Genomic DNA, 17,457 nt, shown 5'->3' with positions numbered 1-17,457 from the left:
AGTCCAGTGCTGGGTTTTGTCAAATACATTGACATTATTTTGTTAATGTAATAATAATAATAATATTTGCAAATGATTTGAACGAAATAGTGAAATCCACCAAATTCCTATGAGATAGTTTGAGGCATAATGTTATTAGAAATTTGGGTTTACCTTCAACAAAATATGCCTTTACAATTTCATCTTCATTTTCAGTAGGGGCTGGACGAAGGCTAAAAGGACCAGAGCCTGATACAATTGATGATTCAGTGAGTAGCTCTATGTGTATGGTAAACATAATTCTTGCATGTGTGGATGTCCTGTGAATATAAAAAACTAAATAAATAAAGCTAATTTAAATGGCTCCCCATATAGCCAGAAAATAACTTACATTTAACAACTATACATAATTTGTTTTCAGATATGTGAAGATTCATCTGAGGTTATAGAGGGTGAGAGACCTCGCCCACAAGGATCCTCTCCTGTAGATGAATATCCTGAGACTGAGAAATACATTGACATTGATAAGCAGGTACAGCACTTCATGTTTCATCCAATCATCGTAATATTTTGAAGTGTGATTTTTTACAAGTCAGCCTGTCTGACTCATTTTAGAGTGGAGGTGGCAAGAAAGGAAAGAGGAGTTTTGGGAACCTGTTTGAAAAGCGCTCTCCTGCCAAGATGAGTCAACTGGAGGTGAGATAGATGTCTGTATTATCTTGAACTCATGGGGAGAAAAAAATGCTGTTGCCATTGATGGCAAATAAGGGACAGTTGCAGGTCAATTTTTTAAAAATATTTTCACATGACCCTCCTACTGCATGGGTTTTTCAAGGATTTTAATGACCAAAGGGCTTAGCCCAATACCAGTTCAGACTTAAAATGCCATGTATTAGTTAACAATGACAATTTATGAGAGAACAATGCACAACAATACTCTTACAAGTCTTGGCGTATGTTACTGGTCTTCTGGGGTAACTCACTGCCACCACATGATCTTGTATATGCTATTACTAACAACAACATCATGATCATTAATAGCTATCCCCATAGGCAATAACCAAGGTATCGATCCCATAAAAAAGAAACACAGATCAAAGCAGGTGGAGGCAGGGGTGGTGAGTGGGTTTGCAACCACATGTTAGCGAGACCAGTGTAAATCAGAACTGGGTGAGTAACGTTGACAATAAAATTGTAAATAAAAAGAAATCTGAATTTGTGATCCCGACAGCTGACTATTTTCATCAGTCAGACCCCTTCACTTACTCTACATATGTTGTGATATAGAATTCATTTATAATTCATTACATATACAGTGGGGTGAACAAGTATTTGATATACTGACGATTTTGCAGGTTTTCCCACTTACAAAGCATGTAGAAGTCTGTAATTTTTATCATAGGTACACTTCAACTGTGAGTGACAAAATCTAAAACAAAAATCCAGAAAATCACATTGTATGATTAAGTAATTAATTTGCATTTTATTGCATGACATAAGTATTTGATACATCAGAAAAGCAGAACTTAATATTTGGTACAGAAACCTTTGTTTGCAATTACAGAGATCATATGTTTCCTGTAGTTCTTGACCAGGTTTGCACACACTGCAGCAGGGATTTTGGCCCACTCCTCCATACAGACCTTCTCCAGATCCTTCAGGTTTCGGGGCTGTCGCTGGGCAATATGGGCTTTCAGCTCCCTCCAAAGATTTTCTATTGGGTTCAGGTCTGGAGACTGGCTTTGGCCACTCCAGGACCTTGAAATGCGTCTTACGGAGCCACTCCTCAGTTGCCCTGGCTGTGTGTTTCGGATCATTGTCATGCTGGAAGACCCAGCCATGACCCATCTTCAGTGCTCTTACTGAGGGAAGGAGGTTGTTGGCCAAGATCTCGCGATACATGGCCCCATCCATCCTCCCCTCAATACGGTGCAGTCGTCCTGTCCCCTTTGCAGAAAAGCATCCCCAAAGAATGATGTTTCCACCTCCATGCTTCACGGTTGGGATGGTGTTCTTGGGGTTGTACTCATTCTTCTTCTTCCTCCAAACACGGCAAGTGGAGTTTAGACCAAAAAGCTCTATTTTTGTCTCATCAGACCACATGACCTTCTCCCATTCCTCCTCTGGATCATCCAGATGGTCATTGGCAAACTTCAGACGGGCCTGGACATGCGTTGGCTTGAGCAGGGGGACCTTGCGTGCGCTGCAGAATTTTAATCCATGACGGTGTAGTGTGTTACTAATGGTTTTCTTTGAGACTGTGGTCCCAGCTCTCTTCAGGTCATTGACCAGGTCCTGCCGTGTAGTTCCGGGCTGATCCCTCACCTTCCTCATGATCATTGATGCCTCACGAGGTGAGATCTTGCATGGAGCCCCAGACCGAGGGAGATTGACCGTCATCTTGAACTTCTTCCATTTTCTAATAATTGCACCAACAGTTGTTGCATTCTCACCAAGCTGCTTGCTTATTGTCCTGTAACCCATCCCAGCCTTGTGCAGGTCTACAATTCTATCCCTGATGTCCTTACACAGCTCTCTGGTCTTGGCCATTATGGAGCAGTTGGCATCTGTTTGACTGAGTGTGTGGACAGGTGTCTTTTATACAGGTAACGAGTTCAAACAGGTGCACTTAATACAGGTAATGAGTGGAGAACAGGAGGGTTTCTTAAAGAAAAACTAACAGGTCTGTGGGAGCCGGAATTCTTACTGGTTGATAGGTGATCAAATACTTATGTCATGCAATAAAATGCTAATTAATTATTTAAAAATCATACAATGTGATTTGCTGGATTTCTGTTTTAGATTCTGTCTCTCACAGTTGAAGTGTACCTATGATAAAAGTTACAGGAAAACCTGCAAAATTGGCAGTGTATCAAATACTTGTTCTCCCCACTGTAACTTTGCACATTTCAAACTCTTTACTCCTGTCTATAAATTGCATTTGGGAAGTATTCAGATCACTTAATTTTTTCCACATTTTGCTACATTACTGCCTCATTACGTACACAGACTCTTTGCAGAGACAATTGAGCTCAGGTGCCTCCTGCATCCACTGATCATCTTTGAGATGTTTCATACTCTTGATTGGAGTCCACCAGTGGTAAATTAAATTAATAGGACATGATCTGGAAAGGCACACACCTGTCTATACAATTTCCCAAAGTCGACAGTGTGTGTCAAAGCAAAAAACAAGTCATGAGGTTTAAGGAATTGTCCGTCAAGCTGTGAGACAGGATTGTGTCGAGGCACAGATGTAGGGAAGAGTACCAAAACATATCTGCCACATTGAAGGTCCTTAAAAACACAGTTGCCTCCCTTATTCTAAAATGGAAGAAGTTTGGCACCACCCAGACTCTTACCAGAGCCACCAGGCCAGAGACATTGGGGAAAAGGTCCTTGGTCAGGGACTTGGCTTTTGCCTACGTTCTTTTGCATATATTTATTCCAAAAAAGCTACTTATAAAGATGTTTTTAGAATTATAACTTTCACATAACATATTAGAATATTTCTTTCAATTCTGTGTTTTTATCAATGATGTGGTGGTAAGAAAAAAAACACCACATCACTGATAATGTTGGGTAAGATAATGGGTAAAAAGTAAAATGACAGAGAAAAGAATTGACATATTTTTTACCCTACTCTTAGCATATTCATGCATCTTTAAGTAGGGCTGTATGCATGATATGCCAAGGGAAGATGTTCATTTTGAAACATACAGTTTTTGATATTCTGGATTAGTTTCATAATATCAGTAAAGCATTTCTCAAGGCAACCCACATGTTTGGTTTGATAACAACTGTACTAACTTTCTCTCTGCTGGATCCTCTGTTTCCTCCTCTTTCCTTTCTGCCTGCCTAAACCTCAGAACACAGTGTCATACTCTGGCACTCTCTATAAAACAAAGTTATAAATTCTCCAGCATGCTGCAGCATGGGCTCTTCTAGTAGCTTCTTCATAATTCTCAGCTGGCTGTAGCCACAGCTCTTTAACACATTACTGCAACAGAACTCTCTGGGGAAGTAAGCTAACAACCTGACTGATTGACATACTACGATCACCTAAAGGATTATTAGGAACACCTGTTCAATTTCTCATTAATGCAATTATCTAATCAACCAATCACATGGCAGTTGCTTCAAAGCATTTAGGGATGTGGTCCTGGTCAAGACAATCTCCTGAACTCCAAACTGAATGTCAGAATGGGAAAGAAAGGTGATTTAAGCAAATTTTGAGCGTGGCATGGTTGTTGGTGCCAGGCGGGCCAGTCTGAGTATTTCACAATCTGCTCAGTTACTGGGATTTTCACGCACAACCATTTCTAGGGTTTACAAAGAATGGTGTGAAAGGGAAAAACATCCAGTATGCAGCAGTCCTGTGGGCGAAAATGCCTTGTTGATGCTAGAGGTCAGAGGAGAATGGGCCGACTGATTCAAGCTGATAGAAGAGCAACTTTGACTGAAATAACCACTCGTTACAACCGAGGTGTGCAGCAAAGCATTTGTGAAGCCACAACACGCACAACCTTGAGGCGGATGGGCTACAACAGCAGAAGACCCCACCGGGTACCACTCATCTCCACTACAAATAGGATAAAGAGGCTACAATTTGCACGAGCTCACCAAAACTGGACAGTTGAAGACTGGAAGAATGTTGCCTGGTCTGATGAGTCTTGATTTCTGTTGAGACATTCAGATGGCTGGTGGTGGTGGTGCAATGGTGTTGGGGATGTTTTCTTGGCACACTTTAGGCCCCATCATTTAAATGCCACGGCCTAGCTGAGCATTGTTTCTGACCATGTCCATCCCTTTATGACCACCATGTACCCATCCTCTGATGGCTACTTCCAGCAGGATAATGCACCATGTCACAAAGCTCGAATCTTTTCAACTTGGTTTCTTGAACATGACAATGAGTTCACTGTACTGAAATGGCCCCCACAGTCACCAGATCTCAACCCAATAGAGCATCTTTGGGATGTGGTGGAACGGGAGCTTCGTGCCCTGGATGTGCATCCCACAAATCTCCATCAACTGCAAGATGCTATCCTATCAATATGGGCCAACATTTCTAAAGAATGCTTTCAGCACCTTGTTGAATCAATGCCACATAGAATTAAGGCAGTTCTGAAGGCAAAAGAGAGTCAAACACAGTATTAGTATGGTGTTCCTAATAATCCTTTAGGTGAGTGTATGTTTGCTATGCATTTTGGATGTTTCATAAAAAGACCAATACAGAGGGTAAAGATCCTACTGCAAAATTCGAATTTGCTTGATCAAGATTGTGTTGAGTAGATTTTGTTTTGATTACAGAAATGTATCATTGTTAACATTAGTAATTTGCAAATGAAGTAGTGCTATGCTGAAATGCCCCTTTAAAGGTGCACAATGCAAGTTTTTACACCACCTTTCGTCAGTGAGTTGAATAGGTTCTCTATTATCATTACTAGCATACCGACCGGTCTGAAGCAGCGTCCCCTCCAACAGTCGATGCTGGCGAACATGAAACGTGAATCGTGCTAGCTAGCGCTAACTGGAATGTGCTCATACAAAAAAAATAAACAAGGACATAAAATTATTGTCGAATGCCAATGTCGAATAATTGTTTCTCTGTCATAATCAAACTAGTAGCATCAAACACATAGCTTTCCTTGACTTTCCTAGCTTTCTCCAGCCAACTAGCAAAATTAGGAATCTAATGTAACCTTACTTGTCAAGTAGAAAAGTAGCCAACTCTGCATCACTGTTCATACAAACTTCATTTGTAATTTTAACCTTACCTTACATGAACAAAAGCTACATTTTAGAGTAAGGATGTGCAGACTTTTTATATCCACATGCTTCACTGTGGGTATGGTGTTCTTTGGGTGATGTGCAGTGTTGTACCTTTTGGAATTATGGCCAAAAACTTAAACCTTGACTTCATCAGACCATAACACATTGTCCCACATGTTTTTGGGGGACTTGATGTTTGTATTTGCAAACTTCCGTCGGTCTTGGATGTTTTTCTTAGTAAGAAAAGGCTTCCGTCTTGCCACCCTACCCCATAGTCCATTCATATGAAGAATACGGGAGATTGTTGTTCCTGCAGTTCCTTTAATGTTGCTGTAGGCCACTTGGAAGCCTCCCTGACCATTTTTCTTTTCATCAATTTTGGAGGGAAATTATTTTGTACCCTTCTCCTGACTGATATCTTTCAACAATGAGATCCCTCTGATGCTTTGGAAGCTCTCTGTGGACCATGGCTTTTGCTCTGACATGCAACTAAGAAAATGTCAGGAAAATCCTACTGGAACAGCTGAACTTTATTTGTTTTTAATCAGAGTCACTTTAAATGAAGGCAGGTGTGCAATGACTTCTATTTAACCTGAGTTTCAATGTGATTGGTTAATTCTGAACACAGCCACATCCCCAGTTATAAGAGGGTGTGCACATTTATGCAACCAGGTTTTTATTTTTCATTTTTCCCCCTTGAAGATTTTAGTTTGTTATTCAATTGAATTGTTCACATTATAGATCACATTAAAATTGGAAAAAGTTCTGGCATGATTTATCTTTGTCTCATTCTTTTACATCACAAAAACCTGGCATTTTAATAGGGGTGTGTAGACTTTTTATACCCACTGTAGACTAAGACCCATCTGTAGCATGTTTTCAGTGATACTTTCCAACACCTAAAACCCACATGGTGGATTGGGAGAAAACCTTTATGTAAAGCATCCCCATTTTGGATCAGCCATTCATAACATGTTGGTTGTTAAAGGTGAATACTGTAACAACAAATATCCAAGAGTTGTCTAAGTTTATAAATTGATTGCTGGCTGTCTCTCTGTGAATAAAACTCTCACTCAGGGTAAGCAAGTATAATGATGATTATTTATATGGAAAACAAACGTTCTGGCTCAGCGAAAAAACACAAAATTTGGAAACCACAATTGATTGTGGTACTGTACATACCATATAAATGTTTTTCCATAAGTCAGTCACAGGTTTAGAATTTGACTTTTGACACTTCAAAAAGTTAAAATCGCTTTAGTGGGAGTAGAGCAATGTATCCCTCTGATTAAGCACTCATACTAGCTCAACCCTGCTCTCCCTGAGTGACAGATTTGCGTGCATAGGGAAACAGTCCAAGAATTATTCAGGCAATTTATGAACATAGATAAATCTTAGATATTAGTTATTAATCCTCCTTTACAGTTTTTCTTCTTTTCCCCTAAAAACTCAGAGTCAGGAGTCAGGAGTAATTGTGAAAATGCCAAAAGAGACATGTGCTGAAGGTCTTGTTGTGAGTGGCGGAGGAAAGGAGGGAATCTTCATCAAAGAAGTAAGGCCAGAATCTCCAGCCGCAAAGCTTCTTAGTTTTCATGAGGGTAAGCATATGTGGAGTAAATGGGTGAAATGTGAAGCAATGGATTCAAGATTGTTATTGTGATTCTGAGTTAAGAGACTGCCTTTCTGCTTTGAATTATACAGTATGCTACAGTTTTAATGTTCAAATCTTGATTTATTGCTATTCCACTCTTACTTTTGCTCATTCAGGTGATCAGATACTCAGTGCCACAGTGTATTTTGATGATGTTACATATGAAGATGCCCTTCAGATATTAGAGCATGCCCATTCCTACAAGATGGAGTTACTACTGAAACGGAAACCAATAAAGACATCCACCCTTGACAGTGAACCAGCTGTTGAAATTAACCAAGTAACTATTACAATTGCATTTCTCTGAACTTGTTTTTTTAAGGGAGACATTGAGAAATGAATTAACATGAATCTGTTTGTTATACCACAGGTGGAAGAAGGATTCTCTGCTGAAATGAGGAGACATTCAAAGACAAAAAGGCAGGGTGACCGAATCTCTTGGCCCAAGTTCCCCAATTTCAGCAAAAGTAGAAAGTCGCATTTTAAGAGGTCTCACAGTACTTCAGAGGCAGAAGATCAGAGGAAATTGGAACTCAGCCCAACAACAAGTGACACAGAGTCACCACTTAAATTTCAGGATCCTGTGAAGACTAAGACAAAGAAGCATACATTAAAATTATCAAACCTGAAGATGAAGGGTCGTAAGAGCAGATCAGTTGAACAACCTGACCAGGACATAGACATAATAACATTTGAGCAGGGCAATGAAAACCAACAGAGTCAACATGACATACACTCACTGGATGGAGAAATACCTCAAGTATGTTTGTTAGAATCAGAATCAGAAAAAACTGAATCCACCAAGATGAGGAATGAATGCACACTTCCGGACATGACAGGCTCAGAAACCAAACAACACAAGGCAGAACTCATCAGTCTGTACAATACTTTGAAAACTACTGATATAGAAGTTACTCTTGCTGATCAAGAAAGCTCCTCAAACAAGAAATCTCCAGAGGAAAATGAAAAGAAGACAGAGAAGAACAAGAGATCAGAACTAAAGTTTAAATTCAAAGGAAAGGAAAGAAAAGACAAACTCAAGCAAGACATACCAGTAAAATCAATGCCAAAAATCCTGAATGCACCAGGAACATATATCATAACATCTGATGAATCAACACATGATAATATACTGGCAAGTCCAAGTGCAGTGTCACATACTCAGCTGGAGAATCATCAAATCTTAGTTGAAAACAATGTTCAAGTACTAAGCAATGCTAGTTCTGGAAATATCCTATCCTCCAGTAATATGGAAATTAGCTTGCCAAAAGTAGATTATTTCCTTGAAATGCCAGATGTAGAGCGTGCTAGGAATTCCACAAATTTTGGACAAGAACAAGACCTGAAAGCACAGGAAATGAACATACTTTCTCAGGTCACCAGTACTACAATACAAGCTGACTCACATAGAGAAAAACAAGTTTTGATGTTGCCCACTGAAACAAGCACTGATGATGTTTTAGCACAAATTGGTAGAATGGCTGTTACCAAGTACAAACTGCCAAGGGTGGAACTTGATGGCTTTGTTCCGGAGAAACCTATAAAAATGACACAAAAATGTACAGTTGAAGAGTTGAAGACACTTCCAAACCGTGAGGATATTGAGATTCCCGGCATGGAAGCTGCATCAACTGACACCAAGATCCCAGTAATCAAACAGCCTAAAACAACATTCATGCTTCCGGATGAAGAAATCCAGGCACAGACAGTGCAGATGGTAATAGATGTTGACAGAGTTAAAGAGGCGGTCTCCAAATTACCAGGTTTCAAGATGCCAAAAACTGAAATTTCAGGATTATATGTTCATCAAGATATCACAATGACTGATGTGAATACAGAATTCAAAAATACTGCCATACATTCTTCACCTGAAAAGTTGAGCAGAAGCTCGGTTAACACAATAAAATTGCCAAATACCCATCTTTCTGATCTAGATGATCATAATCATATTACTATGACCAAAATAGACCAAATCAAAACAAGAAAAGTGGCTGAAAGGACCAAGGAGGTTGGAATAAAAAAGGAGCTCCATAAACGAGAGGAAATAGAGATACCTGGAACAGAAACTGTAAAACAAAAAGAAACTCCTTACAAACTGGAAGAAAAAAAAGAGACTAGTTCCATTCTGGAGCCTAAGTTGGCAATACTGGTACCTGCGGGTTCAACAATCACAGCTGAAGAAAGAAATGTTATTTCTGATTATCATACTAAAGTATTAGATAAGAAGTCAAAGCAAGCTAAGGTGTTAATGCCTGAGATTGGAAAAACATTACCGGAGGTTAGATTCTCAGACACTGGGATTGGACTAAAACAAAACACCACTGAGCAAAAGGAAGAAGAGTGTAGTGCATTACACGTTAAGATAAATGCGTCTGAGGATGAAGTTAAACTTAGCAAAGTACCAGATTCCTTTATTAAAGTAAAAACTCATGATACAGACATTCAAACACCAAAGCCAGAGGCAAAAATGGAAGCTCCAATGACTCAATTTGAAATGAAACATGATATTGAGGGACAAGGAAGTAATATAAAATTACCAATATTTGGAATACCACTGCCAAAAGTAAAAGGTCAGCAAATGGAAGTTGATTCCAGCCTTCCAAATTTTGATTTGTCTTTTTCAGAGAAAAAGGTAGAGGTCAAAGACCCAGAGGTGGAAAATGAAGCTCCAAAGGTTGAAGTGAAAGAAAAGATTGACACTGAGGTCCAAGAGAGTATATTTAAATTACCAACTTTTGGAATTTCAATGCCAAAGGTAAAATATACAAAAACTGATTTGAGTGTTTCAAAGAAAGTCACTTTACCAAAGGAAAGCACAGAAATCCAACCAATTAGTGTTGAACTCAATGTGCCTTCTGATGAAGTTGAAGTGATGGGGTTAGCTGCTAAAGAAATTGATTTAAAAATGAAAAAGTCACAAAAGTCATTTGAATTGTTTTCAAAAGCAGGCGAAAAAACATTTGAGGTTGATGCCAGTCCTCCAAAAGTGGATATTTCTCTTACAGGGGGAAAGGAGAAGGTCCAAGATCCAAAAGTGGAAATTAAAGCTCCAGAGATACAAGTTGACATGAAAGATGAGTTTGAACTTGACAGACAGGGAAATAAGTTCAAAGTATCACATTTTGGTATATCATTGCCAAAGGTAAAAGACCCTGAGATTGATTTAAATGCATCCAAGAAAGAAATAGATGTCACCATAACGGAGGCCAGCACACAGTTCCAACCACCAGATATTAAAGACAAAGTGCCCTTTGGAGAAAAACCACAAATGTCATTTGGATATCTTTCAAAGCCAGAAGTGAAAGCACCTGAGTTTGATATCAATCGTCCAAAGATGGAAAAGTTGGATAAAAAGTTGGAGGTCCAAGAACCTAAGGTGGAAGTTAAAGCTCCAGAAATTCAAGATGACATGAAAGATACTGTAAACTCTCCCTCAAGATTAAAATTCCCAAACTTTGGAACAACTGCTTCAGACATCACAGTAGCAGTCCCGAATGACAAGGGCTTAAAGGTTCATGGAATTTCAACTGAAATACCTGAATCCAAAGGAAGAGTGTCAGACATTATCATTGAAAATAACAGTTTTGACATTAAAACATCTACAATAGTGGATATCAAAAGTGAAAAGCTTGAAATTGTCCATTTACCAGAGCCCAACTTGAAAGTACGACCACCTGGTGTTGAAAGCAAAATGCCTCCTGATGATGTTAATATATCAGGAGCTGCTAAAGAAACTGATTTAAAAATAAAAAAGCCACAGATGTCATTTGGATTATTTGCAAAACCAGAAATGAATGAACCTGTGGATAATGTCAGTCTTCCAAAGATGAAAGAGCCAGTGGTGGACTTAAAATCTCACAAGATTCAAAATGAAAAGGAACATGATATTGGACAAGGAAGTAAGTTCAAACTCCCTAAATTTGGAATTTCAATTCCAAAACTCAAAGGTCCTGAAACTGATGTAACTGTGTCAAAGACAAATGTTGATCTGAACCTACCTGAGGAATGGGACCTCCAAATACCTGATGCTGATGTCGGAGTTCCATCTGTTGAAGTTGAATTACCAGGAGCAGGTATTAAAGATATTGATGTTAAAGGTATAAAGCCAGGAATTTCATTCTCCAAAATTGGATTTTCAAAACCAGAAATGAAACCAACTGAGGTTGATAAAAGTCTGCAAGAGGTAGATATTTCTCTTCCAGAGGAAAAGATTAAAGTAAAAAGGGCTGAAAGAGAAAATGAAGCTCCAGAGATGGAAATAGAAGTAAAAGATTCCATAGTGTCCCCTTCAAGATTCAAAATGCCAACTATAAAATTCCCTAAGTTTGGAGCATCTACTCCAAATGTCACAGCAGAAAAACCTGATGTAAAAAAGGACATTCAAGTTAGTGGAAGCAAAACATCTGAAACCAATCTGACAATGACAGAAATTAACATTGAAAAGCCAAATGTTGACATTAAAAGGCAATTTATAGATGTTGATGTCGAGACAAAAAAACATCAAGCTTTTACTGTAAAAGAAGCAGAAGTGGAGGTCCAACCACCCAGTGTTGAACTCAAAGTGTCTTCTGGTGAGGCAGAAAAACCAGAGGGAGCAGCTAAAGAGACTGATGTAAAAACTAAAAAACCAAAAATGTCATTTGGCTGGTTTTCAAAACCAGAAGTGAAAGCATCTGAAGTAGATGTAAGTCTTCCAGAGATGGATGTTTCTCTTATGGAGAAACAGATTGAGGCAGAATTGCATGAGCCAGAACTTGAAGCACCAGAGATTCAAGCTGAAGTGAAAGATACTTTCGGCTCTCCATCAAGATTCAAAATGCCAACTATAAAATTTCCTAAGTTTGGAGCTAGTGCTCCAAATGTCACAGTACATGTAACTGATGGAGAAAATTACACTAAAGGTTATAGATCTGAAATACCTGAGCCTAAGCCGATAAATATTGAAAAGCCAAGCCCTGACCCAAAAGCCTCCTTAGATGGGGAAATGAAGAGTAAAAAACTTGAAGTGGAGGCCCAGCCACCTAACGTTGAGCTGAAATTGCCTTCTGGTGAGGTTAAAAAACTTGAGGGAGCTGCTCCAGGAGTTGAGGGAAAAAGAAAAAAGCCACAAATATCATTTGGATGGTTTTCAAAAGCAGAAGTGAAATCACCTGAAGTTGATGTGAGTCTTCCAAAGGTGGATATTTCTCTTCCAGAGGGAAAGGTTGAGGTCAAAAAGCCAGATGTGGAAATGACAGCTCCAGAAATGACAGCTGAATTGAAACATGATATTGAAGTTGACGGACAAGGAAGCAAATTCAAACTGCCAAAATTTGGAATCTCCATGCCAAAGGTGACAGGTCCTCAGATTGATTTAGGTGTATCTAAGAAAGAAATAGATGTCACTTTACCAGGGGCTAAAGTGGAGGTCCAACCACCAAAAGTTGAGCTCCAACAGCCTTCTGGTGAAGTCAATGTACCTGAGGGAGCTGCTACAGATGTTGATGTAAAAATGAAAAAGCCACATATGTCATTTGGATGGTTTTCAAAAGCAGAAGTGAAATCACCAGAGGATGATGTCAGTCTTCCAAAGGTAGATATTTCTCATCCAGAGGGAAAGGTCGAGGTCAAAAAGCCAGACATGGAAATGACAGCTCCAGAGATGACCGCTGAATTGAAACATGAGATTGAGCTTGATGGACAAGGAAGCAAATTCAAACTCCCAAAATTTGGAATCTCCATGCCAAAAGTGAAAGGTCCTCAGATTGATTTAGGTGTATCTAAGAAAGAAATAGATGTCACTTTACCAGGGGCTAAAGTGGAGGTCCAACCACCTAACGTTGAGTCCAAATTGCCTTCTGGTGAAGTCAATATACCTGAGGGAGCTGCTACAGATGTTGATGTAAAAATGAAAAAGCCACAAATGTCATTTGGATGGTTTTCAAAAGCAGAAGTGAAATCACCTGAAGTTGATGTGAGTCTTCCAAAGGTAGATATTTCTCTTCCAGAGGCAAAGGTTGAGGTCAAAAAGCCAGATGTGGAAATTACAGCTCCAGAGATGACAGATGAATTGAAACATGATATTGAGGTTGACGGACAAGGAAGCAAATTCAAACTGCCAAAATTTGGAATCTCCATGCCAAAGGTGACAGGTCCTCAGATTGATTTAGGTGTATCTAAGAAAGAAATAGATGTCACTTTACCAGGGGCTAAAGTGGAGGTCCAACCACCTAACGTTGAGCTCCAACAGCCTTCTGGTGAAGTAAATGTACCTGAGGGAGCTGCTACAGATGCTGATGTAAAAATGAAAAAGCCACATATGTCATTTGGATGGTTTTCAAAAGCAGAAGTGAAATCACCAGAGGTTGATGTCAGTCTTCCAAAGGTGGATATTTCTCTTCCAAAGGCAAAGGTTGAGGTCAAAAAGCCAGATGTGGAAATGACAGCTCCAGAGATGACAGCTGAATTGAAACATGATATTGAGGTTGACGGACAAGGAAGCAAATTCAAACTGCCAAAATTTGGAATCTCCATGCCAAAGGTAACAGGTCCTCAGATTGATTTAGGTGTATCTAAGAAAGAAATAGATGTCACTTTACCAGGGGCTAAAGTGGAGGTCCAACCACCTAACGTTGAGCTCCAACAGCCTTCTGGTGAAATAAATGTACCTGAGGGAGCTGCTACAGATGTTGATGTAAAAATGAAAAAGCCACATATGTCATTTGGATGGTTTTCAAAAGCAGAAGTGAAATCACCAGAGGTTGATGTCAGTCTTCCAAAGGTAGATATTTCTCTTCCAGAGGGAAAGGTTGAGGTCAAAAAGCCAGATGTGGAAATTACAGCTCCAGAGATGACAGATGAATTGAAACATGATATTGAGGTTGACGGACAAGGAAGCAAATTCAAACTGCCAAAATTTGGAATCTCCATGCCAAAGGTGACAGGTCCTCAGATTGATTTAGGTGTATCTAAGAAAGAAATAGATGTCACTTTACCAGGGGCTAAAGTGGAGGTCCAACCACCTAACGTTGAGCTCCAACAGCCTTCTGGTGAAGTAAATGTACCTGAGGGAGCTGCTACAGATGCTGATGTAAAAATGAAAAAGCCACATATGTCATTTGGATGGTTTTCAAAAGCAGAAGTGAAATCACCAGAGGTTGATGTCAGTCTTCCAAAGGTGGATATTTCTCTTCCAAAGGCAAAGGTTGAGGTCAAAAAGCCAGATGTGGAAATGACAGCTCCAGAGATGACAGCTGAATTGAAACATGATATTGAGGTTGACGGACAAGGAAGCAAATTCAAACTGCCAAAATTTGGAATCTCCATGCCAAAGGTAACAGGTCCTCAGATTGATTTAGGTGTATCTAAGAAAGAAATAGATGTCACTTTACCAGGGGCTAAAGTGGAGGTCCAACCACCTAACGTTGAGCTCCAACAGCCTTCTGGTGAAATAAATGTACCTGAGGGAGCTGCTACAGATGTTGATGTAAAAATGAAAAAGCCACATATGTCATTTGGATGGTTTTCAAAAGCAGAAGTGAAATCACCAGAGGTTGATGTCAGTCTTCCAAAGGTAGATATTTCTCTTCCAGAGGGAAAGGTTGAGGTCAAAAAGCCAGATGTGGAAATGACAGCTCCAGAAATGACAGCTGAATTGAAACATGATGTTGAGGTTGAAGGGCCAGGAAGCAAATTCAAACTCCCCAAATTTGGAATCTCCATGTCAAAAGTGAAAGGTCCTCAGATTGATTTAGGTGTATCTAAGAAAGAAATAGATGTCACTTTACCAGGGTCTAAAGTGGAGGTCCAACCACCTAATGTTGAGCTCCAGCAGCCATCTGGTGAAGTAAATATACCTGAGGGAGCTGCTACAGATGTTGATGTAAAAATGAAAAAGCCACCAATGTCATTTGGATGGTTTTCAAAAGCAGAAGTGAAATCCCCAGAGGTTGATGTCAGTCATCCAAAGGTAGATATTTCTCTTCCAGAGGGAAAGGTCGAGGTCAAAAAGCCAGACGTGGAAATTACAGCTCCAGAGATGACAGTTGAATTGAAACATGATATTGAGGTTGACGCACAAGGAAGCAAATTCAAACTGCCAAAATTTGGCATTTCCATGCCAAAAGTGAAAGGTCCTCAGATTGATCTAGGTGTATCTAAGAAAGAAATAGATGTCACTTTACCAGGGGCTAAAGTGGAGGTCCAACCACCTAACGTTGAGCCCAAATTGCCTTCTGGTGAAGTCAATATACCTGAGGGAGCTGCTACAGATGTTGATGTAAAAATGAAAAAGCCACATATGTCATTTGGATGGTTTTCAAAAGCAGAAGTGAAATCACCAGATGTTGATGTCAGTCTTCCAAAGGAGGATATTTCTCTTCCAGAGGGAAAGGTTGAGGTCAAAAAGCCAGACGTGGAAATGACAGCACCAGAGATGACAGCTGAAGTGAAACATGATATTGAGCTTCAAGGACAAGGAAGTAAATTCAAACTCCCAAAATTTGGAATCTCCATGCCAAAGGTGACAGGTCCTCAGATTGATTTAGGTGTATCTAAGACAGAAATAGATGTCACTTTACCAGGGGCTAAAGTGGAGGTCCAACCACCTAACGTTGAGCTCCAGCAGCCATCTGGTGAAGTAAATATACCTGAGGGAGCTGCTACAGATGTTGATGTAAAAATGAAAAAGCCACCAATGTCATTTGGATGGTTTTCAAAAGCAGAAGTGAAATCCCCAGAGGTTGATGTCAGTCTTCCAAAGGTAGATATTTCTCTTCCAGAGGGAAAGGTCGAGGTCAAAAAGCCAGAAATGGAAAGGACAGCTCCAGAGATGACAGCTGAATTGAAACATGAGATTGAGCTTGATGGACAAGGAAGCAAATTCAAACTCCCAAAATTTGGAATCTCCATGCCAAAAGTGAAAGGTCCTCAGATTGATCTAGGTGTATCTAAGAAAGAAATAGATGTCACTTTACCTGGGGCTAAAGTGGAGGTCCAACCACCTATTGTTGAGCCCGAATTGCCTTCTGGTGAAGTCAATATACCTGAGGGAGCTGCTACAGATGTTGATGTAAAAATGAAAAAGCCACAAATGTCATTTGGATGGTTTTCAAAAGCAGAAGTGAAATCACCAGAGGTTGATATGTCTCTTCCAGAGGCAAAGGTTGAGGTCAAAAAGCCAGACGTGGAAATCACAGCTCCAGAGATGACAGCTGAATTGAAACATGATGTTGAGGTTGACGGACAAGGAAGCAAATTCAAACTGCCAAAATTTGGAATCTCCATGCCAAAAGTGAAAGGTCCTCAGATTGATTTAGGTGTTTCTAAGAAAGAAATAGATGTAATTGTACCAGGGGCTAAAGTGGAGGTCCAACCACCTAACGTTGAGCTCCAACAGCCTTCTGGTGAAGTCAATATACCTGAGGGAGCTCCTACAGATGTTGATGTAAAAATGAAAAAGCCACATTTGTCATTTGGATGGTTTTCAAAAGCAGAAGTGAAATCACCAGAGGTTGATGTCAGTCTTCCAAAGGTGGATATTTCTCTTCCAGAGGGAAAGGTTGAGGTCAAAAATCCAGACGTGGAAATGACAGCACCAGAGATGACAGCTGAAGTGAAACATGATATTGAGCTTCAAGGACAAGGAAGCAAATTCAAACTCCCCAAATTTGGAATCTCCATGCCAAAAGTGAAAGGTCCTCAGATTGATTTAGGTGTATCTAAGAAAGAAATAGATGTCACTTTACCAGGGGCTAAAGTGGATTGTCAACCACCTAACGTTGAGGCCAAATTGCCTTATAGTGAAGTAAATATACCTGAGGGAGCTGCTACAGATGTTGATGTAAAAATGAAAAAGCCACAAATGTCATTTGGATGGTTTTCAAAAGCAGAAGTGAAATCACCAGAGGTTGATATTTCTCTTCCAGAGGGAAAGGTTGAGGTCAAAAAGCCAGACGTGAAAATCACAGCTCCAGAGATGACAGCTGAATTGAAACATGATATTGAGGTTGATGGACAAGGAAGCAAATTCAAACTGCCAAAATTTGGCATTTCCATGCCAAAAGTGAAAGGTCCTC

The 17,457-nt window shown here is 39.8% G+C and overlaps 1 protein-coding gene across 1 annotated transcript in view; it reads left to right on the top strand.

Annotated features, from left to right (window-relative positions):
* Nucleotides 1-427: 427 nt before the first annotated feature.
* Nucleotides 428-17,457, top strand: part of LOC105005607 (neuroblast differentiation-associated protein AHNAK) — a 29,402-nt gene continuing 12,372 nt past the window's right edge. Inside the window, exons 1-5 of the mRNA XM_034297432.1 lie at nucleotides 428-511; nucleotides 595-675; nucleotides 7,205-7,349; nucleotides 7,519-7,682; nucleotides 7,773-9,680. Of these exons, the coding sequence (XP_034153323.1) occupies nucleotides 661-675; nucleotides 7,205-7,349; nucleotides 7,519-7,682; nucleotides 7,773-9,680 (2,232 nt within the window). The 5' untranslated portion in view covers nucleotides 428-511; nucleotides 595-660. The remainder of the gene's footprint in view (nucleotides 512-594; nucleotides 676-7,204; nucleotides 7,350-7,518; nucleotides 7,683-7,772; nucleotides 9,681-17,457) is intronic.

The sequence above is a fragment of the Esox lucius genome, chromosome 15, assembly GCF_011004845.1.
Source record: "Esox lucius isolate fEsoLuc1 chromosome 15, fEsoLuc1.pri, whole genome shotgun sequence".
NCBI lineage: Eukaryota > Metazoa > Chordata > Actinopteri > Esociformes > Esocidae > Esox > Esox lucius.
The sequence above is the reverse complement of the archived record's forward strand: the minus strand, read 5'-3'. Positions and strand labels throughout refer to the sequence as shown.